Source organism: Saccopteryx bilineata, chromosome 1, assembly GCF_036850765.1.
Source record: "Saccopteryx bilineata isolate mSacBil1 chromosome 1, mSacBil1_pri_phased_curated, whole genome shotgun sequence".
In the NCBI taxonomy this organism is placed as follows: Eukaryota; Metazoa; Chordata; class Mammalia; order Chiroptera; family Emballonuridae; genus Saccopteryx; species Saccopteryx bilineata.
Window position 1 is genome coordinate 316,823,775 of NC_089490.1, and position 26,560 is coordinate 316,850,334.

Sequence of the window (26,560 nt, forward strand, 5' to 3'; positions counted from 1 at the left end):
AACCCTAGAAACTCTGTTAGCAAAGTATCAGGAACACAAACTTGTTAGATCAATAAATAAACAACTGAATGGATCGATGAATAAATTTGTACTAGAAATCAGAAGAACTAATCTATGAACTGCTACTAGACAACAGAATGATGAAAGGCAAGTTGATTAAGACTACAAGCATTTGCCAGAGGGCTTGAACCATGTCTCACTCACCTCCATAAATCCAATATTTAGCACAGGCTCCAGCACATAACAGGTGTTTAATAAATATTTGTTAAACCAATATAGTTATAGTTTATAGAACTATAAGATTAAGTGAAAATTCTTTTGCTATAGATCCAAATCACTGTACTAACATAAAGCCCATCATAGCTTGATTTCTAGTTTTCTTTAGGCTCAACTCAGAGTATTAGACCATCACAATTCACCAAGCTTGTACATATTCAAACAGATGCACACATACATTTCATTTATGTCTTTCTCTAAATTGCAGCTATACAAAGATACTTTTGATACCTTATGTTAGCGAAGAAATCTGACTCTACTTATATATCACACAAAACAGGGAGTAAGAATTTGAAATTATTTTTAAAAAGTGACAAAGACCTATTCAATACCTTTTCTGGAAGTATTCTCAAACATATCTTTTGTCAAAAACATTGGCAAAATTTAACTTTAGCTATGATTTCTGCACTTGTATCTTGAAAATAAAGACCAATTTATCATGATATACAATAATTACTGGGTGAATGCTTATCCAGCTGTTTGCTTTCAGGGGGAAAAAAAGCCTGTAAGCTGGTCTGCTAGTCACTAGCATCTCAGTCAAAATGAACAAGGTCTCCATCTAGTGACAATTTAAGCAATGTGCAAGAATTACGTATTTTTCGCTCCATAAGACACAATTTCTTTCCCCAAAAAATGGAAGGGAAAATGCCCATGCATCTTATGGAGCAAAAAAATACAGCATTTTATTAAATACTTTAACACACCATTTGGTTCATAATATCTTTTCTCTTATTTTCCTCCTTAAAACCCTAGGTGTGTCTTATGGTCAGGTGTGTCTAATAGAGCGAAAAATATGGTAGAATATACGCCTTAAAAATCAGAAGATGTAGTTCTGTAAAAAGACCACAAATACTTCAAGCTTGCTCAAGGCCTACCAATTTCACTGTGCCATTAACCCCTAACTTTTTTTTCTTTTTTTTAAAATTTTATTTATTCATTTTTAAGAGGAGAGAGAGAGAAACGGGAGGAGCTGGAAGCATCAACTCCCATATGTGCCTTGACCAAGCAAGCCCAGGGTTTTGAACCGGCGACCTCAGCATTTCCAGGTTGACGCTTTATCCACTGTGCCACCACAGGTCAGGCAACCCCTAACTTTTTTAACAGAAATTGACCTACCACTTGTTGAACTAGAGACCTAATACACACTTCTCATTTGGACACTAAAGTATAAATACTTCACATTATAAGTTAAAAACTTTTTCAACCAAAGCTGTTTAATTCTAAAGAAAAGACTTTTTTATCCAAAATATACCTAGCATGATACAAAACAAGGATTTATTAATAACTGAGTCAAACATGAGTACCATTTAACTGTACTAGGGTCCCCATAATGGAAGAACCGATACAGCTGAAACTTGCATTGAACAAGCTTTACTTTGTACTTAAATAAATAAAGACTCTTGGTCTAAGTTTAAAACTAACCTATCAGGCCCTGGCCAGTTGGCTCAGTGGTAGAGCGTCGGCCTGGCGTGCAGAAGTCCTGGGTTCGATTACCGGACAGGGCACACAGGAGAAGCGCCCATCTGCTTCTCCACCCCTCCCCCTCTCCTTCCTCTCTGTCTCTCTCTTCTCCTCCCACAGCCGAAGCTCCATTAGAGCAAAGATGGCTCGGGCGCTGGGGATGGCTCCTTGGCCTCTGCCCCAGGCACTAGAGTGGCTCTGGTCGCAACAGAGCGACGCCCCGGAGGGGCAGAGCATCGCCCCCTGGTGGGCAGAGCATCGCCCCTGTTGGGTGTGCCGGGTGGATCCCGGTCGGGCGCATGTGGGAGTCTGTCTGTCTCTCCCCGTTTCCAGCTTCAGAAAAAAAAAAAAAACTAACCTAACCTATCACATACAAATTCTACTAATAGTGATTATTCATTATAAAGAGATTCTAACAAATTTCCTAAATTTTCAAAATAAGGAAAATATGAGAAACTGAAGATATTCTGTCCAGGAAACCACCAGAAAGGTCAGGTGGTTCCAGAAACAACAGGAGTATACCATGACCTGAGAAAAGTAAGATCTCATATTATCTGGAATAGATTTGTATTCATATGTCCACATTAAGGCTAACCCATAATTAATCAACCATTCCACTAATGAGGAACACATGTTTATTATAAATTATATTACATATTTTCTTACATACTAGTTCTTTAATTTCTGTAGGTTAAACTTCTACAGATATTCACTATATCAAAAGATATGGCATTTTTTAAAAAAGTACGGGTTATTAACTTTCCCAAAAGGTTATAACAGATCACCAAAAGCAAATGAGAACACTCTTTCAGTATGTTCACTAATAATTCATTATTAATAACAATTTTATATAATTCTCCAATCTTTTGGTTTTATAGAAAAAAGTTTCTTAATTCTCCTGCTCTGAGAATGTTTAACCCCACGTTACCTTAATCAAAGCTGTGTCAAAAGTTCTCTGAAACACAATTTTACACAAGGACATTTTACTTGCTTCATTTTTAGATTATAACTTAATTTTCTATGAAGAGCAGCCATTCACTTGCCTGAAGACAAAAGGCTATTGATCATCTCCAAAAATGCAGGATGCACGAACTGGTAATCCTCAAGAAGCAGCACCACGTGCTGAGCTTCAACGCCTGCGAGGTGCAGCACCTGCACAACCGAGGGTGAGTTTGGTACCGTTGAACATTTTGGGGACCGTTACAAAGTTTCATTCTGTATGCAAGCTAAGTCACTTTATTCCTCTTTCTTTATTTGTATATTAGTAATAAAAATTAAAAATCAAATGTTAGTTATATAGTTTGGAAAGTAAATCCAGACCATGAACAATGCTATTTGGGGGAAATTTTAGTTATTTTATATCTAGGACAATAAACAACAGCTAGAAGATAATTTTTAGATAAACCCATATATATCCCATATAAATTCCTTCCTTTTTTTTCTTTCATGTCCATCTAACATTCTATCTTCAGGAGTTTGAAATACTAATAAGGGTATTTTTCTTATCTGTATGTAATAACATGATTTTCTAATAATTATGGGGAAATAGTCAAAATTAAAAGAAAGACTGTTGCATATCAGAGACTTAAAAATCTTTAAAGAATAATAACTGTGATTTAAAATCAAATAATGCAAAAGATGAGTAACTCACATATCTGAGATCATTTTTGAACTGCTTGAGTCCATATCCTCTGGACATCTTTGGAGAAAAGAGCACTGCTCCATGCATATGACTGACTAAGGAAGTGATGGTCCGACGGCCCACACCACTGCGTCCCGCTAGGAGAAGCGAACCTCCAGGAAAACTCAGCACTCTATCTATCCTAGACATATACTCCAGGACTTCTTGAAAAAGTAAAATATTTAAATTCTGGTTATCTCGTCCATAATGAATAAGACCCTTTAAAAAAAAAGCACAAAGAATATTTTATAATTAATAAAATCCCAAATTACATAATAAAAATGTTAATATCTGGATTAAGATATTAACTTTTGATGCACTAAAGAACAGGGGTTAAGTGATTACATGAAATCACACACTCTATAGTTTCTCTAATAATCCATCTTAATGGCACTTTCTTTTTTTTTTTTTTTTTTTTTTCATTTTTCTGAAGCTGGAAACAGGGAGAGACAGTCAGACAGACTCCCACATGCGCCCGACCGGGATCCACCTGGCACGCCCACCAGGGGCAATGCTCTGCCCACCAGGAGGCAATGCTCTGCCCATCCTGGGCATCGCCATGTTGTGACCAGAGCCACTCTAGCGCCTGGGGCAGAGGCCAAGGAGCCATCCCCAGCGCCCGGGCCATCTTTGCTCCAATGGAGCCTTGGCTGCGGGAGGAGAAGAGAGAGAGACAGAGAGGAAAGCGCGGCGGAGGGGTGGAGAAGCAAATGGGCGCTTCTCCTGTGTGCCCTGGCCGGGAATCGAACCCGGGTCCTCCTCACGCTAGGCCGACGCTCTACCACTGAGCCAACCGGCCAGGGCATGGCACTTTCTAAAGAAAAATGTGTATTATATCAAACAAGTTCAAGGGTCCACAATAATCAGTTACTTCTGATCACAATTACTATAATTAGTAAAAAGCAGTGTGAGACACCAGGCTAATTATAAAAACTTTATAAGTTCTCAAATTTTACCAGTTGTTAAAAATCAAATCAGTGTGCACAGACCATACATAACAGTCCAAAACCTAGAAGCCTAGTGCCTAAAAAGTATTTTTTGAACTCTCATCTGCTTGAAGATGAGTGAAAAGCCACACACAGGTAGTCAGCCCTGCAATGAACTATGCGATGGAGTGAAGGAAGAGAGAGAAGACTAGACTGTACATACTTAACTCTGAGCATTCCTAACTTTGCAATATCTGTTCCAGGCAAATCAATCAAATCACCAGACGTGAAAAACTTTTCTTGAAATACAACCCACACTAACTTCCAATACAAATATTAATTTTTAAAGCAATCAAATGTAACACTGTTTTTTCTTCTTTAATGTAATTAAAATTAACGAACTGTCTAGGACAGCACTATTCAGGGTTTCAGTACATCAGTGGCACTAATATCACCTGAAAGCTGCTGAGAAATTCAGATTTGTTGGGCCCCAGCTACTGAATCAGACTTCCCTGGTGTAGAACTCAGAAATCAGTACATTTTCTGGCTCTCTTGTTCACTCAGGTGTGACACCACTGCTATAGATGATTTCCCAGTTAATGGTAAGCCTTATTAATATTTCTAATATTATGTATCTCAGAAATTTTACATATATCTGTGTATGTGTGTGTCTAGTCAGATCAGCCACACTAGACTAATTTACAAAATAACCAGCTATATGTAGTCTATAATCTCACACTCCAGGCCCCAAAAAGCATATTTTTAGTCTGACCAGGTGGTAGTGCAGTGGATAAAGCATCGGACTGGGACGTGGAGGACTCAGGTTCAAAACCCCAAGGTTACCGGCTTGAGTGCAGGCTCATCCAGCTTGAGCGCAGGCTCACCAGCCTGAGCGCAAGTTCGCTAGCTTGAGTGTGGGATCATAGACATGACCCCATGGTCACTGGCTTGAGTCCAAAGGTCACTGGCTTAAAACCCAAGGTCACTGGCTTGAGCCCAAGGTTGCTGGCTTGAGCAAGGGGTCACTCTGCACAGTCCCCAATCAAGGCACATATGAAAAAGCAATCAATGAACCACCAAGGAGACTAAGGAGCCACAACAAAGAATTGATGCTTCTCACCACTTTCCCTTCCTGTCTGTCTGACTCTCTCTCTCTCTCTCTCTCTCTCTCTCTCTCTGTCTCTGTCACACATTAAAAAAAGCTTATTTTTAAAATTGACTATAATAGTAACAAAGTCCCAATTCAAATCCATGGTTCATATTATACCCTTTTAATAACATCCTTGAGGTCTGCAGAATTTAGTTTTCCAAGTGGTTTTCCATGTGGAGGCATTGGTTGTCCTGAGGCTGCCCCTGCTCCTGAGTCATGTCGGGCTCCCCATGTGACATAGAAACTATCTGTAAAAATAAAATTACTGTTTTATATGTAATATTTGTAATTGGAACATCATAAAAATACACTGCTCATCAAATTATTTTTTAATTAATTAGGTCAAATAAAATCATCTGCAGAAAGGAAAAAAAATTATTTTAAAAGGTACTTAGGAAGATCAATAACATCAGTTAAGATACAAAGACTTAAGTTGCTACATCAAACTCCATCTGAAAACCACCTGATGGGACCCCTGTTTATCTCTGCATCCCACATCACTCACCCCTAAAAATGATTCCTTATAACTTTCCCCTTCTACTCCATCCCATTTCTCTTCTCCTTTTCAAGAATTGTTATATAAAATTTATAGTTTAAAAATAACATAAAATTAGCAAGAAAATAAAATAATCTCAAAACTCTCCTTGAGAAAGAACATAGATGTACTAATACCACCAAGGGCCCTAACTTCTAAAATAAAAGAAAATTAAATAAATTTTAGTTAGAAAACAAAAATCATACAAATGCTCCTGAAATTTATCTATAGCAATGTTCCTGTTACCATACAAGAAAGATCTGCTCCGTTTTACTGAACTTTTCCCTCCCATTACCTCGGAAACTGATCCACCAAGTATTGTCCTTGTCACATGCCCAGCTCAGCACCAGCCTAACTCTCCCTAAACCCAAGCTCCCTCATGTTCCTCTGCAACCCTTCACCATCACGTTTCCTACACGATCTTCTTACTGTCGTTCTTCATTACCTTCTCTCTTTGGAAACCATTAGACTAAAACTCTTATTTGGGAACAACAATTCCATCCTAATCGCCAAGTCTAAATCTCTTTGGTAGATCTTTTCTGTGTGCAGCGCCTAGTGAATATTTTTCCTTGGATCCACATGACCATACTCAAAAGTCACAATCACTACTCCTTTTCAGTTTTCTGTTTATCCCTTATATGTTTATATTCCCTGGGATCAAATTCAGACAGCTTTTCTTTAATTCTAAACACTCCATTTGAATTATTTAATCTTATTCTGTGGTTTAAATTATCAACTATTTATATACCACAAACTCATTCACACTCATCCCTGGCAAGTTTCCCAAGCTCTACGACAGTCCCATATTTCCAATTGCTTGATAAACATATAATTCACATCTTCATTCATTAAACAGTTACTTAACACATACATGTATTTAAACATTGTACTTTGTTAGAGATAAGTGGTAAAACAACTACCTACCTTTATAGAGCGATAAACTTCATGTAGGTTCCCAAAAGACACTCAGAAAGCTTGCAAACACTCAAACACATCTAAAACTAAACTCATTATCTTTACATCTCATCATTTCTCACCTGGACTAATGCAGTAGCCTCCTACCTTGTAACCCTGCTCCAAGTCTCTGCCCCTCAACTATGTCGTCACTGATATGAGAGTAACATACAAACAAGATCTGATTGTACCACACCACTCCAATATCACATATCATTTCCCACTGTCAAAAAACACAATTCTCCTAATCAAGGCCCTTTACAATCTACCTCCACAGACTGCTTGAATCTCCTTTCTCCCTCTCTGCCTCATTATATAATCCAGCTTTCTCAAGCCTTTGGTTCTTTACACAGTGTTTTTCCTTAGCTGGAATGTCCTTCCCCTCTTCTTCACTTAATATAGTCAACCTTTAAAGTTACTCAGGACAATTACAATCAATATAAATCTTAGGTGTTAATCTAACAAAATATGCATAGGACTTATATGCTATAAACCAGGGGTCTCAAACTCAACTCAGCATGTGGGCCGCAGAGCAAGATCACAGCCGTTCGGTGGGCCGCACTAGGTCTACAAAAGGCAACTGTTAGGCAACACTTTTCTCACTGCAGTTGAAAACAAAAAAAAATCAGTACAACAAGCACAATCGTACATGCAGTTTACTCAGTGTCACAAAACGACCAGAAACTGTAGTTCACATCACAACTACTGTTAACTAAGCTAATATCTAGCTAGGATGCTAGAGAAATGAAAAATACAAGTAGGCCCCTAGGCTTACTTAATTTTATCCAAAATATTTTGAACTTCGTGGATTAGTTGCGGGCTGCACAAAATTGTTTGGCGGGCCACGAGTTTGAGACCCCTGCTATAAACTACACAAAACTGATAAAAGAAAATAAAGAAACCAATGAACAACTAAGTGTCGCAACTGTGAGTTGGTGCTTCTCATCTCCCTTCCTGTTCATCTTTCTGTCTCTCTCTCTCTGGCTAGCTCGCAAAAAAAAAAAAAAAAGAGAGAGAGAGAGAGAGAGACTAAGACTAATAAATGAACAGATATATCATGTCCATGGACTAGAATACTCAACATAATAAAGATGTCAACTCTCTCAAACAAGTATATATAAAGAGTTAAATCAATTCCTAACAAAAGCTCAGCAATATTGCTTACACATATAAACAAGATTATTCTGAAATCTATATAAAAAATAAAAATGAAATAAAAGTATCCAAAGTTTTTATTTGTTTAGATATATGAACTCACACTACTGGTAAAGTTCTCATAACATTTCTATATTAACATACACTCAGTAACTATATTACCTGCCATGTTGTCTAATATATCGGACCCCCAATCTCCTTGAAACACTGATGTTAAAATGCTGTCGAATAAATGAAGTTCCTTTGCACTAACAATTTTGTCACGAAATAAGCGCTGTGCTTCATATGCTACAATTTCTAATACATAATCTGGTGGATGGTTTGAAGATTCTAAAAAAAAAGGTAAAATGGTCTTTAATTGTAATAAAATTAAAATGATTTTAAAATGGTCAGTTTCAACATACTATCAGAAAAAAAAAGAGAATGAAAATCTACATACCATGGTTTTGTCATCAGACAGATAGAAAAAAAGAGAAAAAGTTTAAATTTATTGTGTTAACAAGTTGGTAACTTATTTGGTTATTTAAAGTATCCTTTAAGTACTATTATCTCTTGTTTAATAAATATATCAATCCTAAAAAACATTTTAAACATGCTTTGGCTACAGAGAATAATAATTTCATTTTTTCCCCAAAATCATGTTTTAATCATAACAATCATATAGTTTAGATTAGAAAACATAAAAAAAATTAAAATTTTAATATTAATGTTTAAACTTAATATTTATTTAATTTTATGTTGTTATTTTACTTATAGTTTTTTTTAAATATAAATCATAACAATACTCATTTAATGCATCTATCACAAACACAATATACAGCATAAAGACACACACACAAACACATACATATTGTGGCATTCTAAGAAAAATAAGTGATTTTAAATCATGAAGGCAAAACTCACCTCCTTCTAAATCGTATCTGAACAAGCCAAGAACCCACTGGGTAAGGATGCAAGGAGTAAAAAAATAGTGACTATAATCATCAACTGTAAATTTGGCGCGCACCTGAAAAAGAAATTATGGTAAATAATCTGTCTACTTTCTTAGTTATATAATCATGCTATACATTTTTCAACCACCTTAGGCTCACAGAAATGCTAGTTTCTATTGGTGGATAAAACTGTATTGCAATTTCATTGATTTTCTTAGTTATCTGGTATGTTATACTTTATGCAACTAAAAACATCATATAAGAAGGGATGTTACAAGGCTACAACAAACTGCCAAAGACTGTCCATGCAAACATAAAATAAAAGGGTAAAAAACACTGCTATAGAAAAAAATTCAAACCTAAGCTTTAAAAAATGGTGGTTGCAATTCCAAGGCACTCAAGGCCTGGGTAAGAACCATTTTTAATGGTAGGAACCACAGAGCTACTATGTTTAAGAAGCCACTGAACTTTGAACATATCAAAGTATCACTCTCCAATATATTACCAGTCTAGAGCCTGTCCCTTCCTGTGTATAGACAGAACCACTGTTCTTATTCTGGTCTTGATCACTGAACATTTGAGTTAATTTAAAAGAATAATAATGTTCTTGCTTTCTAACTTATCCCTGCCTACTTCTACTCTAGTACTATAAAAAGCATCTTCCACAATCACTCTCATAACTTTCAAATATTTATACTATTGGCTTTACCTAGGAAGACCTTTCATCGCCATCCATTTTGTATATTTTTATTCATTTTTCAAAATTCAGATCACATTTTACCTCCCCTTAACAACTACTACATACAACAATATTATTTCCTCTTCTGTGCTTTCTCTGTAACTAGTGTATGCTGCTGTTATACTCATGACACTGTATTAATAGTTTATTTATACGACTAGTCCCTCATTAGACTGTAAACTTCAAAAGTATAGAGACTCCATCATCTTTGCATCACTAGGACTAGTGCTGGAAAGATAATGTACTCAACAAATGTCTTCTGCCATCCTTAATGCCTATTCTCAAGTGTTATCACACTTACAAGGAAGGATACTTTAGACATTTCCTCATAGGTAACAGGAAAGAAAGAAACATGAAAGACTACTCTTGGGTTTGAAACCTGGAAGACAGGACCCTAAACAGTTGGTTCTGTGGATAGAGTGTTGGCCTGGCATATGGACATCCCAGGTTCAATCCCTGATCAGGGCAAATATAAGAAGCGATGTGAGAAGTGACCATCTATTTCTCTTCCCCTCCCCTGCAGTCAGTTGACTGGTTCAAATGTCAGCCCTGAACACAGGATAGGTCGGTTGATTCCAGCATTGGCCCCAGACAGGGTTTGCCGGATGGATCCCAGTTGGGGTGCATGCAGGAGTTTGTCTCACTATCTCCCATCCTCCCACTTAAAAAAAAAAAACCCTGGAAAACAGAAACTGGAAACTAAAAGAAGTCAGGAGAAATATCTAGTTTTGGAAAAAAGATAAACTCCATTTTAAATATTCTAAATTTGAGCTGATAGAGGAATAACCATTCATCCACTGATTCATTCAGTCAGTATTATTGAGTGTCTACTTGAAACACTGTGTGGTGATACAGTAGTGAATAAAGGAGGAAGAGCATCTGACCTCACAGAGCTTACACTCAAACAACAGGAAGAGAAAGCCTGAATAACAACACGGGTCAGGATTAAAGACAGTCCTTTGGAAGTGATACATATAGATATGAAAACTACAATATACATACATATTTATACCTGTTCATACACTTGTACCATTGATCCTGCTAAGAGATGAATTTTTGATGAAGAACCCCAAATAGAATGATTCTTCAAATTTTTATGTAAAACTGGTTCCAAATATGCTCCATAAATTGTCTGCAACTGCTCTCTTTCTGGGTAACTGAAAAAGAAAGTTAAAATAAATATAAAGAAGAAGTTGAAATAAATCATTATCCTAAATTATTATTTTAATGTTATAGCAGTGGTTTTCAATCTGTGCTGCCTTGAGACCTAGATACCTCCAGATTTTCCCAGGAGCTAACACCAAACTCTCTATTCTCACTTCAACCAAATTATATCTCTAATTATCTGTTGTTTAATACTAAGAATCCTAATAGAGGATTCCAACAAAATTACTTAAAACATAATTATATGAAAAACCACTAATCTTTAAAAAGGGCTAAAAAAAAAGGTTGCTTCAGAAAAAACAATTTGAATTATGTTGAGCTTGTACATAGGGCAGTAATCCAAATAAGAACCATAAAGTGGAACAAATACAAGTAAAATCAATCTTTTTCTCCCAAATTAAAATCTATCTCAATACAGCTTAATTGGTGGCTGTAACATTTCTAGAAGAAGACTGTTAATAGATGGTTATAATTAGCATGAAAACATAATATCTAGACTTTACAAGGAAAAACAGAGCAGAGCAGACAGTGCCATAACCATAAAACTCAGAAGTCCTGTCACAATTACAGGCCACGGAGATGGGTGGATGTTTTAGAAACGATGCTATCGGCCTCTAATATAGCCTAACTCTACTTTTTTCACATTTAAATTCTCTGTTTAGTTACCATCATAAAATCTGATAGCATTTTTGTTTTATAAGATCATAAAACCTTTAAATCTAAAATCTATCATTCTGATTCCTGATACTGATATTTTAGAAGAGACAATACAAAACCGTTCTGTTTTATTTCTAATATATAAGAATTGTTGTTTAAACCCTTTATTATCCTAAAATATTGTCAATAGTTTGAGAAGGGCAGGAAAAAACGTTAGTATAAGAGCTTAAGTTTTACTATTTGTATATTCCAAATTTTAAAATGAGTTAAAGCACTAAGATACATACTCTATAGCACAAAGACGAACAATGGAAGTAAATCTGGTAGTAAGTTTATGCCTTCCGAGTCTTCCTCCAGCTGACATTGAAGCCACAATGTGAATGTTTTCGAAACCAACCCATTCTAAATTTTCATCATAAAATCCTTGATATGTCAACACCTATTTCAAAATAAATTTTAAAATAAAAGTTTAATGCTTAAGATTTTCTAATCATGATATATTTTGCATAATATTCAAATGTTTCCAAATGCAATCATCATCTTCTACCTGTCTCAAAAATATAAAATTGAAATATATTTTAAAGTCTTATATCATTGAAAAATAATACTGTATAAGACCGTGTTTAATGAATGTTAACTGGATTATCATTTTTAAGATGCTTTCTCTCTAATAAACATTAAAATCCAGATGATAGTATAAATCCACCAGCAAATATAAAAAGAAAAGTGAAAGAAGTCAGAAAAAATATGAGGAAAAAATATTTTTTAAAAATATAAGGAAAATATTTTTTCTATAAATATTTTATTCTATTTTGCAGTTTGTAGTAAAGGTAAATTTGAAGATATATAAGCATAATGAATTTTCATTTAGAATTTAGGGTTTTTAATCTAATGTAAGTCAGATACAAAAATACAATCTTCTACACTGACTGAGATTGGTCTCTAACACCTACACAGGCAAAGAGGAAGGCTAATGAACTAAAGCAGCCAGAAAGGGGCATGACTGAGGAGATCTAACTGCTCTCAGAAGAATGCATACCTAAAAACCTAAGGCAAAAGCTTCCCCAACTCCAGCACCAGCCTCAGCTTCTGCTTCCCTTCTTTTAGGAATAAAGGATTTGTAAATAGGTATAGAGTAAAGGCTGTTTTCACTCTACCTGTCATATATCAACTCTAAGTAATGCTAACTTCTAAAGCAGCGGTTCTCAACCTGTGGGTCGCGACCCAGACGGGGTCACCTAAAGCCATCGGAAAATACATAATGCATATCAGGTATTTACATTCCGAATCATAACTGTAGCAAAATTACAGTTATGAAGTAGCCACCAAAATTATTTTTTGGTTTGGGGTCACTGCAACATGAGGAACTGTATTGCGGGGTCACGGCATTAGAAAGGTTGAGAACCACTGCTCTAAAGGGAGGAAGATCACAGGAAGAAGATCTAGAATAAGACAGAGATGTTTCAAGAGTTTAAATTCCATGGCACATGCCAGATAAGACTGGCTCTAAGGAGGAGAGCAGAAGGTTTTTCTATCTATAAGAAAAGTAAATGAAACTAAATTGGTTGTCAATTATATAATAACACTTCAAGCGTAAGACTCACCTGTTGCAGGAAAGCTACCAGAGTACTGGTCCCCCACTTATCAAGTTTGGGTAGGTTGATATCTTTTAAGTACAAAACAAGTCTCTCACAGTCTTTTGGTCTGTATACTCGCCCAGTGTTAGTACTGATCACCATGCAGGTCTGGCTCAGTTTCTGCAGGAGATGTCGGGACGTAGTTTGTGCACTACAGTGAACTGTAGCAATTTGAGTGGACCGGAGCTGGGAAAAGGCATACCTGAGCAGCATCCTATGAAAGATATGACATTTAACTTTGAAAATGCAACTAGCAAAATACTTTTTCTATCCAATATAAAATTTCTATGTTATAAATATTTCATTTTCTAAATTATGTATGATGCTATTTAAGGGGGACGTAAACACAAATATAATAACTTTCTAATTTTTATTGAATAGATTGGGAAAATATATTCATATTTTAAGGCAATCTTGGGACACTTTCACACACAAAAAAGTTTACGAAAATAATTTAGTTTAATAAAATATATATTAAAGACACCAACTGTTTTCCAACAGTTGGAAAGATTTTAAGATATTAAGTTATCCAAGTTAAGAAAAATTACTTTAGCCTGTCCAGGCGGTGGCGCAGTGGATAGAGCGTCGGAATGGGATGCGGAGAACCCAGGTTCAAGACCCCGAGGTTACCAGCTTGAGCGTGGGCTCATCTGGTTTGAGCAAAGCTCACCAGCTTGAACCCAAGGACTCTGGCTTGAGCAAGGGGTTACTCAGTCTGCTGAAGGCCCGTGGTGAAGGCACATATGAGAGAGCAATCAATGAACAACTAAGGTGTCAAACAAAAAACTGACGATTGATGCTTCTCATCTCTCTACCTTCCTGTCTGTCTGTCCCTATCTATCCCTCTGACTCTCTCTCTGTCCCTTTAAAAATAAAAAATTACTTTAACTTTATAGAATTTTTAAATTACTACTAGAAATGTGAAACTAATAATCCACATCTCCTTTACTTACAGAAACTATACTCAGTAGGCACTAAAAATAGGCTGAATTCTACTTAATTAAAAGCTATTTCAAATAGAGATAGCATCAAGATTCATCTTTTCAGTTGAAGGGATTAAGCAAAGGGGAAAATACCCCATATATACAGACAACAGAACAGGGGTTACAAGAGGGAAGTGGGGGGAAGCAGAAGAGATTAAAGGGGAATTAACCGTCAACCCAAAAAATTTATTAAAAAATAATTCACTCTTTATAAGTAAAGCAAATATTAATTTTTTAGTGCATCTAAGGTATTCATTTGTTGTGATTTTTATGAACAGACTCTTTCTATAAGTATCATCCAGATTGTTCTTTTTCCATTAAGAAACATACAGCTTAGCAGGGAAAAAAACATTTTTCTCTACAGTCATATTATTTTTATAAGTAGTGACAATAAAAGAGTCCTTTTTAAAAATATAAGTGCCAGTTTAACAACAACAAAAAAGGTAACAAAACCTGTTAAATCATCTTAAAAGAGGAGAAAAGCATGAATTCACAATATGCACCTCCATCAACATTTTTATGCTCTTACCCTTTGCCACATCCTTCTGGTCCTACAAGAATAAATGGCTGTTTAGTCTCAGAACTTAACCAAGGTTTGAAATAATCCAGACCTCGCTGCATGTCAGGAGTCAGAATGACTGGGAGTGCTTGGCCGTTATGGAAATCATCAGCAGTCAAGTTTTCTGGCTTCTTCAGCACATAAGATGCTAATCGTCCTCTACTCGAGTCATAGTAGGTGTCCAATGGTTTGTGAAAGTCTGGAGGAGATTCTCGTGCCCAATTAAAAACCTTAGGAGGAAAAAGTTCAACAGGTTTTCATATATTCCAGAAAATGTGAAATTTTAATTCTTTAAGGTAAATGTCCCAAAGTGAAACATCTCAGTTCAAAAAGTTCACATAATTAAAGTAACATTATATCTCAAATATTATTCTCTAAATGATGACATTTAAGCAAATAAATGTCATCTATATATATTAATATATACCAAGGTACAAATCCATTCAAGTTTTGAGTGCTTATGAGCACTAAACTATAGCTTACACAATGTAGGACTCCTAGACCTCCATTTCCACCATATTCTGATACTGCCAATTCCACTGTTACCACCATTGCTCAAAGCTCTCAACCTGTTATTCTTCTTTCCCACTCTGAAAACTGTTATCTCCCCAGATATAAAACAGAGTTATCTCCCAGTGCTAGTCTTCAACACCTTTATTCTGAATTTTGGCAACAGAATATCTGCCTACATGCAATATGTAATATGGCACTGAGTGGTAACAATGAGATGTTTCTTACAAAAGAATGACCATGGTAAGGAAAACAATAGAGAAAGCAATAAATTATGGTATCAAGGAAAAAACAAAATTATAGAAATGAAGAAATATAATATTGGAGTCAACTCAGAGAAATATATGTTCAATTATTTCAATGGAAGCCAATAGTAAGAAACACCTTCATATGTAGAATTCAATTATATAAACAACTTAGGTGAATTAAACCTTTACATTTATTTAAGCAAATATTTATGATTAATTCTTCCTAATAAGTAATTTAAAAAATATGTTATTCTAAGATTAAAATAAATACATAATTATATTTTTTCATGTAGTTAAGTAGGTTCAAAAATGTCTAACAAAAAAGATGTGTTCCAAATTTTAGCCTACTAAAATATAATTATATAAAATTATAATCATATAATAAAATACAAACTAATTCAAAAGAGAAAAATATGTATGCATGTGCATGTATATCATGTGGTAAATGCATTATTTTTCTATAGAATATACAATTTCAAAATTAAAAAGTTCTGTACCTTATAGTTAAGTCACTGTATTTTGACAATTAAGAGTCAATAAAATATTTTTAAAGATTTTATTTATTCATTTTAGAGAGGAGAAATAAAGGAAGGGAAGGAAGAGAGAAAGAGAGAGAGAGAAGAGGGGAGGAGAAGGAAGCATTAACTCCCATATGTGCCCTGACCAGGCAAGCCCAGGGTTTCAAACCAGCAACCTCAGTGTTCCAGATCGACACTTTACCCACTGCACCACCACAAGTCAGACTTGACATTTTTTTTAAATGCAGATTGAATATAGGCTTTAAAATGTATTACCTCTTTGGTGAATTCCAGACGTGATTTCATGTTCAGATTTCCACCAAGTCCCCTTATGAGATTAATAATAAATTGGTCATGATCTTTGCATCCATGTAGATGGGACAAACCATTCATCACAGTCCCAACCAAACTTGTTTCTACTACATAGTCATTCTGTTAATTAAAATCCATGGTACAGACAAAACACAATTGATTAGTTAACTTAGAACCATACAGATTGACATTCACATCTCTTCTATAAATCACCTTTTCATTTATCCCCCTTTTCAATTTGCAGAAAGTTTAGATTTTATTCAATTTATATATACAAAACAAACTTTGAAAATAAAAAGTAATCATAAATAACTAAGTACTGGAGACCTCAAATAGATACTTCCTAAGCAGAATATAAAAAATAAATCAATGAGCCTTGAACTAAAAAGAATAGCACTTCATTTCTTTTTCTTGTTAAGAAAGAAGCTAGAGGCAAGGGCCAGAACAACTGCACTGAACAAGCAAGTCTAGTAAAAGCAAGCTTAAATGAAACACCAGTTGGAGCTTTCTCTCTACATAGATTTTTTAAATAAAACTTTTAGACTGAAGTTGTATAGATGTTTTGATCTGCAGTCCTCTGGACACCCTGTGTAACTCTAGGGAGCTAGAAAAGAATTCTCACTAATCTAAAAATATTTACTGAGAACTAATTAGGCATTAGAATATGTAGTGCTAGGTGTTTTTTTAATGTTCTAAACAGACTATTTTTATCACAGAACTGAAGTCTCGTAAAGGAGACGGTTAACAAGTTGTGGAAAAGCTATAGAGCAGCAGAACAAAGTGTTTCCAGAAAAGGGAAGTCAGACTGAGGGCTCAAGGCCTCTTTGAAAAAGGTGATACTGAACTGACATCTGAAAAGTGTGATCTATGTGGCCATGCAACATATGCAAATGCAAGCCCTGGGTAGAGATACAGAATTAAAAGAAGCAGATGCCCGAATAAGCAAGGGAAGAGTGGTTTAAGTCAGAGAGGTAGGCAGGGGCTGAGTGTGCAGGATTATATAGACTATGGTAAGGACTGCAAAATTTATTTTCCTGCCATTAAAGTGTTTTTCTATTGCTGTTGTTTTTGACAAGAGATAGAGAAAGAGTAAGAGAGAGGAACAGATAGGGACAGACAGACAGGAAGGGAGAGAGATGAGAAGCATCAATTCTTCGCTGAGGCACCTTAGTCATTCATTGATTGCTTTCTCATGTGTGCCTTGATCAGAGGCTACAGCAGTCAAGTGACCCCTTGCTCAAGCCAGCTACCTTGGGTTTCAAGCCAGCAACCATTGGGCTCAAACCAGCAACCATGGGGTCATGTCTACGATCCCATACTTAAGCCAGTGACCCAGCGCTCAAGCTTGTGAGCCCATGCTCAAGTCGGATGAGCCTGTGCTCAAGACAGTAACCTCGGAGTTTCAAACCTGGGTCCTCCATGTCCCAGTCTGATGCTCTATCCACTGTGCGACCGACTGGTCAGGCTAAACTTTTCTTAAGAGGGTAAATTGATCCAATTTGAATTTTTTAGAAAACCACTCTGCCTGCATAATAAATACTTTTGTAAGAATGGAGAAATGAGAGAAAGAGCCAAAAAAAAAAAAGGAGATGGGTAGAAATCCAACTGCTTAGGCCATGCAGAAAGAAAACCCAAATATTTCCTCCAAATTTTCTAATTTGCTAAATTAATACAAGAAAGCAAAAAACTAATTATAAATAAATCAACATTTGGCTAGAACATCCATCATGGTATATCTCTGAGAATCTGAACATGGTGAACAGTAACAGGGATCCAACCTCAAAACAAATTAGTTTATTTTTCTAATTCTTTAATATCCACTCCCTCCTTAATATTCTTATCCTGTCATCATTTCTACAGTCACAAACACCTATATATTTATATATTTAATCTAGCGTCATTTCTATTTCTCATTCCAACATTTAAAGCATGCAAGTAGATGACCTCAAGGTATTTGAACTGGAGAACCTTATTAGGCTTTGCATGTTTTATATTAATGAAATAACAACATGTCTACTGAAAAGGTGTCATAACATAGGCATCAGATATTTAATTAAGCACATATGCTCTCATTTATTAACTACTCTGTTATTAATATACTTTGTTCTGGGGATACAATAAGTGCCCACAAAGTGCTTATAATTGAAGGTGAGCAATTATAATATAGTTGAGAGACACTGTACATTGCTACAAAAGAACAACAGAGGAGACAGCTCAATCAGACTGAGGGTTGGTTGGAGTGGTCCTTTCCCTGAGGCCTTCAGGGAAACCCATCTCATAAGCATCGCTTTGCACAAAACCCTATTTCCTTCATCCTGCATCCTTATAAAGTCAGAAAAGAAAAAGGTTGCAAAAACTAAATTAAGATCTCCATTTCTATGTATGTCTTGTTAATTGCAAAGTATTAATCTCTAAATCAAGTTCATTTTAACAGATACTTTAAAAAACTTCACTGATGTTTATTTCCTCTATTTTTTTTCCTTTTTATAGAATTTATTGAAGTGACACTTGTTAACAAAATTACACTGGTTTTAGGTGCACAATTCCACAGCACATCATCTGTACACTGTATTGTATGTGCTCACCACCAACTCAAGTCTTTTTTCATCACCAGATTTCCACTATTTTTGTTTATATTTTTCATAAAAGCAATGACATAAAAGAAAGACCCAGAAAAGTCTGAAAAATGATGTAGAATATCTCTGAAAGCTCCCCACTATACTTTTTGCACATTAAACTTCTAGTCATGCTTCAAATTCAAAATTAAGTGTAGTCTTTAAAACTTTTCTAAAATTTTCCTCCATTAGAAAAACTTTCTCAGGAAAAGGGATTGTCCTGTCAGTGTTCAACTCTCAAAGTCTCCTTTTGTGGTATTCTTGACATACTTGAGTTATTTAATAAATTTCTGTTAAATAAACAAATGTTTTAATAATACTATAAATAACTCTCCATCACTGTCCTGCTTTAGTAACTCCGCATATCTGTCCTGCTTTAGTAGTAATTTGACATCACCATTAGCATGATATATCCATGAGTACTTACAGACACAGTAAAAAGTAACAAGATGGTTTTGCTATTAAAATTTGAAAGACATTCCAATATTCAAGATTTCTAGGTAAGCAGTGCGAGATATTATGGGTGGACGAATTAAAGTGTGTAAGACTAACATAATATAACATTATGCCAATCAGTATAGATGGACAGCAATGAAATCCTTTACCTGTCACTACACCGCCATATTCTGGCAGAGTGCTACTCAAAGACAGCTGTATGTAAGCAACACTCTCACTCACTACACTTTTCCTTGAAATGACTAATTATGAAACATTAGGGTTAACTTACCTGCTTTAGCACCCATTGTGAAGCTTTTCCGAAATAATCTCCAATCCAGTTTTCAAGGTTATTCCTATATTCAGGAGGCTGATTCCTCAACCAAGATTTTATCAGAGAATTAATATCTGTTTCTTCATCACTAAAACAGATTAACATACACATAAGGAATTAAGAAGAAATTGTCAATCTATTTTCAAAATAAATTTCTGGTCCAATTAACATTATTCTATACATATATCTGCTAGTATACAAGAGTTGACTTGAGTAACTTCTGTGACTGTGTGTACATATATTAGTTATGCATATATACATTTACACACACACATACACATACACCATATTTCCCCATGTATAAGATGCTCCCATGTATAAGACACACCCTAATCTTGGGACATGAAATTTGAAAAAAGGCAGTAAGTGCAAAAAAGCCAGAAATACAAGTAAAAATATCTACAACCACTTCTAAAAAAAGTGTCTTATACATAGGGAAATACGGCACACACATATACAAAAGTATAATTTCCTGTAAAATAAAGCAAATAAACTTCATCTATATTACTATAAATATAAACTAAAGAATAACTTATCTGCAACTTAGCCAAAAAGTAGACTAAACCCTTCTTACTAAAAGTATGGCCTGCCTGTTGGAAATACAGAATCCTAAATCCCATCCCAGACATACTGAAGCAAAATATTCACTTTAAAAAAATCCCTGGATGATTCAAATGCACATTAGAGTTCAAGAGGTACTGAATTTTAACACACATCTTCAAAAAATTTTTCTTTTTCTCTATCTCAAAAAAGGTAACTACCTAAATTCCCATGGCATTATTAAAATCTTTCTAAGCAAAATAAAATTATTTTAGCAAGGCACTTAATTGTATGATTAACATCCAATAGCTAATATTAAATATAATACTGACATATTCAAAAATATATCTTACATAATTACAAAATAATAATAGTAAAAACTCATAGGATAATAATTTTAGAATTGACAAGGGCTCACAAATTTATTATTTTTCCTATCTTACAACACTGATTCATAGCAACACTATAAAATACTGAGCTCTTAAATATTTCCTCTTAAAGTTCTATCCAGTCTAATAAGGAAAAGAAAAATGTAAAGATCAAAGGTAAATATTTAAGTTACATTAGATCAGCTCAAAACAGACAAGAAAAAGACTATAAGCTCCTTCAGAATCAAGTCTGTGTTGTCCATGGCATCTTCACAACGCCTATGGCAACTACTAGAGGTCTGTCCAACATAACCTTGGTTTATACCGGTTACCACAGGACTCTCTTTCACAATTTTTAAATTTTATATTTCAATTACAGTTTACATTCAATATTCTCTTGTATTAATTTCAGGTGTATTCTCTTTCATTATGAAAAGGTCCTCATTTGGCCTATTGTGTAGGAATGCTCAATAAATACCTGCTGAAGAAATGAATAACACAATCAAGGTACAAACTAATCAAACAGCAACAAAAAATGTTAATATGCATTTATATTTTACATGAGATCACATATATTCATTATGCCTCTCACAAACAATATCTGGTTCACTAACAAATTTCAAACCTCTACAGCAATATGTGGTATTTTTCTTCTGCTAAATATCCACAGCATTCCACTTATCATGTATTTCATTGATATTCTATCCTTTATTATAATTGTTATATTGATTGTGTCTCCTCTACTTGAAGGTATGCTCCGTGAAAACAAGCTCTCCATAAATGTTATTTTTATTCCCTTCTTGCTTTGTCTCTCCTAAAATGTCTAACTTAATAGCACATACATAATAGATATTCAATAACTATTTTAAATTTTAATAATCTTTCATTTTATCATGTTTTTCCTCACAATATTTTAGTACATGAAATAAGATAAATTATGAGATATTGCTTAAAACGTTATTAACCCATTTATAAAAAAATAGTTATAAACATTATATATAATAAACCTCAATATGTTAATCAGAGTTCATGACAAGTTTAATATAAATGATTTCAGTCCTGGCCAGATATCTCAGTTGGTTAGAGCATTGTTCTGAAGCATAGATGTTGCCAGTTCGATCCCCAGTCAGGGCATATACAGGAACAGATTGATGTTTCTGTCTCTCTCTCTCTCTCTCTCGCACTCTCTCCCTTCCTCTCTCTAAAATAAATATTTTTAAAAAATGTTTTTAATAAATAGATGTTTTCTACAATACCATCAAAGAAGTAAACAATGAAATAATTTTGGAAACAATTAATTTGAACCAACCTAATAACACTATCATTTGTCATACAATACCTCTAATGGCTTTAAATGACCCTAAAAAAGTAGAGCACTTTATTTAGACTGATAAGTATCAAATTCTAAACATAATTTCCAAAAGTAAAAGCATTACTCATTTCATAAAATAAAACTGACTCAAATGTTCATGTTCTGATATGTGACTACTGTATTTATATAAAATTAGTTTAGTATTCATTTCTTCTCTTTAAGCCTCTTCCAGGTACACCAAAGAAGAAAGAAAATATTAAGCAAAGAGGGTTATAATATGTAAGGTAATTTAAATCTAGATTGGTCTTAAAATTCTATAAATCTGAGATTCTACAATTAAAGTATTAATACTTAGCTTTAAATTATTAGCCTGTAGCTCATAACTAGTATGCTCACTTTTATGAACCCAATAATATTATTTAAATGAAAGTAATAGCAAAAGTAGAAAACAAATTAAAAACTTGCTGCTTCACTTAAGCAAACAAAATTATTTAGTAATTGTGATAGGACTATAGTGCTGAAATAATTTTAGTAAAACAGAAACTCTCTGAGTTAGAAGCTAAGAAAAAAAGAGTTAATAAAAAGTGAGAAAGACAAATTATATATTATTTATACAACACATTTTTCACTTAGCTATGAAACCAAAATAATAATTAAAAAATATCCTAATATATTATATGCAAATGCTTTATTGTTTACCTAAGAAAGATCATTCCCATTCTAGATATTGTGGCTGGCGAGGCACAACTTAAGTCATGAGTTTCAAATATAAAGTTAACATTTGGGCCAAACTGAATCCTTTCTCCACTTGGCATAGTAAGTAGTCGATTATCATCCAGAACCGAATTCAGAGATTCTATCCATTCAGGATCAATATCACCATCACAGATTATCCATGAGCTGACATCTATTTTCAAACCATAAAAGTAAAGATAGAATAGAAATATACTCAGTGATAATAATTAAAAATAAGGAATAAAATAATTATCTTATTATTTAGAAGTATGATATTACTGAAACTAAATATGAAGAACAAAAAATTGAACAGGTTGAACTTTTTCATGTAAATTTGTACTCAAAAGGACTGGAGAAATAACCCATGGACTATCCTGGCCCAGCTGGCCAAAGACTCAGTTATATACAGTGTAATAATGCTCTATTAATCTATGAACATACAGAACTGAAATCTCACTACAAGAAAACACAGTGTGAAAGACTTAAGTAGTATTCCCATAACCTTGTGAGACATCCTTCAGACCACTTCTACCATGTCATGAGAACCTATGAATGCTTGTTATGTAATATCTCTTTTAGAAAATATTGAGAACCCACTCTTCAGTGCCTTACATAAAATTTGAATTTCCCATGGAAAGAGGTGACTTTAAAGGGAAGAATTAGTGAACAAGTTGTATATACCAGTCTTTCTATAAGACATACCATTTTTATCCATCCCTCTAAAAATGAGAGTGGTTTCAATCTGTACTAGGACCTTTGAAACAATTCAAAGAGAAGAATATCACCAATAAAAGTGTGAGAAATGAGTACACATAATTTCCGGTTTCTACTTAGAGCAATATTATTGACTGCATTGAAAAACCCCTTCAACATGTTAGAGTTCCAAACCTTTCACTCACTAGCTTAGAAAAATCACTCTAATTAAATTATGACCTAACAAAACATAGGGAAGCCTCTCTGATTCTGGCAAAAAACTCTCTTTAACACCAAACCAAAAAATTTAGATCACGATGTCTACTATTCTATAACTTTAATTTTTAAAACAATTTAAAACATTGTTATTCAAACTGATAAATGTTTGCACAGATACCAATTTTAAAACTAAATAAAATTTTGTCATTTTGTTTCTTTTTGAGACATATCAACTCATTAATCAAAAATTTTATATTCATTCTGTAAATTAATCTAGCTGTCAATTTCAACTCACCCAGATATCTGAGTTTCTATTATAATAAAAGTTGCTATAGAGTATAACTCAAAATGATAGCATCTCTTGAGCCCCTCCAAAGTAAAATATCAATGTACATAATTAAAAGGCAGTTCATGATCATGTATAAGACTTGATAAGAACAGCACTATAGACAAGATCTACCATCCTATAAAATTAAGTAATGCAATCAGTCACACAACACAAACCAACCTTGAGGTTCTCGAACTACTTGGCGAGCACTATTTGTCAGAACACCATCAGACCATTCCCTTGTATCCATGTCAATGTGGCCTAATAACTGATGTCTGGGCATAGCTTTGGGATTCATGGTATATTGTTTTACCACTTTGCCAATTTTAAGAAGTGCTGCTCTTAACATTCTCCAAAGAGTTGATTTTCCAGCACCACTTGGACCAACAATAACAACTCCCATTCTCTGGTGTAATTGTTCGTACAATTCTAAAGCCTTCTTGATCTAGTAGAAAAGAAACATGTTCATATACAACTTGAAATATATGATCATACACAGTTCTACTCTCATTCTATAATAGTGATATTCCAAAAACATAAATTTAGCTTTTTATTTCTTCAGTGGAAGATAAAGCCTTAAATAAAAAAATACTTGAGTAAATCTGAATATATTTACAATGTGATCGTTAAAACTAATATTTCCTGAAAAGAAACCATATGTTTCTAAGTTATTTGACAACATATGTTTATTAAGTTCTTTACTCATTCATCAAATATAATATATTACTTTATTCACTTCCTTCATTTATATTGTCTCCTTAAAATAAAAACTGGAGCCCTGGCCGGTTGGCTCAGTGGTAGAGCATCGGCCTGGTGTGCAGAAGTCCCGGGTTCGATTCCCGGCCAGGGCACACAGAAGCGCCCATCTGCTTCTCCACCCCTCCCCCTATCCTTCCTCTCTGTCTCTCTCTTCCCCTTCGGCAGCGAGGCTCCACTGGAGCAAAGATGGCCCGGGCGCTGGGGATGGCTCCTTGGCCTCTGCCCCAGACGTTAGAGTGGCTCTGGTCGCAACAGAGCAACGCCTTGGAGGGGCAGAGCATCCCCCCTTGGTGGGCAGAGCGTCGCCCCCTGGTGGGCATGCCAGGTGGATCCCGGTTGGGTGCATGCGGGAGTCTGTCTGACTGTCTCTCCCCGTTTCCAGCTTCAGAAAAATACAAAAAAAAAAAAAAAAAACTGGGAAAAAGTGATCATATTGAACATGTAATTGTGCTATATAAAAAGACATACTAAAAAAGAACTTCTAAGTTCTTAGTTTATACATAAAATTTATATAAGATGAAATTATTGTATGCCATGCTCTGTAACAGGCACTAGGAATAAAAAGGTGAGCAAAAATAGACCTGGATTCTGCCTTTCATGGAGACAATTATCTGATGAGGGAGAATTAATATTAATCAAATATACAATGAAACACTAAACAAGTATATTTAACAAGAGTAATAAAAGTACATAATAAGGTGACCTGAACTGGATCTAAAGATTAAGGATGGCTTCCCTGATAAAGTGAGATTTAACTAGAAAGATGAAAGAAAAAGAAATTGAAAGATAAAGAATAAAGATAGGTAGCCCTGGCTAGGCTGCTCAGCAGTGAGCATTGGCTCAGCATATAGAAATCCCGGGTTTGGTTCCTGGTCAGGGCACACAGGAGAAGTGACCATCTGCTTCTCCACCCCTACACCTTCTCTCTCTCTCTGTCTCTCTCTCTCTTCCTCTCCTAAAGCCATGACTTGAATGGTTTGAAAAAGTTGGCCCTGGGCACTGAGGATGGCTCCATGGCCTTGCCTAAGGCACTAAAATAGCAGGGTTCCAAGCAACGGAGCAGCAGCTCCAAATGGGCATAGACTGCCAGGTAGGGAGCTTGTGGGGTGGATCTCGGTCGGGGTGCATGTGGGAGCCTGTCTATCAGCGTCCCTAGTTCTCCCTTAATAAAAATAAATAAATAAAAATAAAGATAGGTAATAAATAAAATAGGAGAAAGGATCAATATATTATAAAATATTCTTGGCAGTTACCTGATTGGGTATGATTTCATAATTGGCCTTCTCAAAGACTTGCTTCAATGCATCACTCAGTTCATCGTATTCTATTTCTTTAAAGTCAATTCCAGGAAACACATCTTTGATCAGTGCGTCAAACCGAGTGCAATCAGTAAATGTAAACTTTGACATTGTATTAAGCCTCAATGCTTGTACCACAATATGGCTTTCATTAACTAAAGAAAAAGTTTCATTTTAAAATTAGTTATAAATTTGTTGATTATAAGAATAATGTTTAAGCGCCTTGATATACATTATTAGTAATTAAGTGATGCACTAAAATTCAGAAACATTTAAAAACCTACGCTATCATGTGAACTGGCAAGGTTACTTTACCATCTTTGACCACTGAATAATAAATATCACTATATAAAGTCATGAACTCTTTTCCATAGAATTTGAATCCCAGGTATACTTACACTTTAATTAATAATAAAAATTATCATTTACATTTGCATAGTACTTTACTATTTCTATGTGAACCTTATAATAACAGTGTAAAGTAAAAAAGTACTACTACAATATTAGTCAATTTTACCTATGAGAAA

At 34.8% G+C, this 26,560-nt stretch overlaps 1 protein-coding gene across 4 annotated transcripts in view; it reads right to left on the minus strand.

The window, feature by feature from the left end:
• DYNC2H1 (dynein cytoplasmic 2 heavy chain 1) overlaps positions 1-26,560 on the minus strand; it is a 328,872-nt gene that overhangs the window by 227,532 nt on the left and 74,780 nt on the right. For 3 of the 4 annotated variants that reach the window (XM_066247664.1, XM_066247662.1, XM_066247661.1), the window contains exons 37-50: positions 25,989-26,188; positions 24,157-24,421; positions 22,701-22,908; positions 19,740-19,869; positions 16,362-16,517; positions 14,780-15,039; positions 13,235-13,481; positions 11,918-12,069; positions 10,822-10,966; positions 9,042-9,144; positions 8,301-8,468; positions 5,612-5,742; positions 3,389-3,637; positions 2,781-2,889 (exon numbers count right to left, since the gene is read on the minus strand). In XM_066247664.1, the coding sequence (XP_066103761.1) occupies positions 2,781-2,889; positions 3,389-3,637; positions 5,612-5,742; positions 8,301-8,468; positions 9,042-9,144; positions 10,822-10,966; positions 11,918-12,069; positions 13,235-13,481; positions 14,780-15,039; positions 16,362-16,517; positions 19,740-19,869; positions 22,701-22,908; positions 24,157-24,421; positions 25,989-26,188 (2,523 nt within the window). The remainder of the gene's footprint in view (positions 1-2,780; positions 2,890-3,388; positions 3,638-5,611; positions 5,743-8,300; positions 8,469-9,041; positions 9,145-10,821; positions 10,967-11,917; positions 12,070-13,234; positions 13,482-14,779; positions 15,040-16,361; positions 16,518-19,739; positions 19,870-22,700; positions 22,909-24,156; positions 24,422-25,988; positions 26,189-26,560) is intronic. The other variant, XM_066247663.1, reaches the window with a different exon arrangement.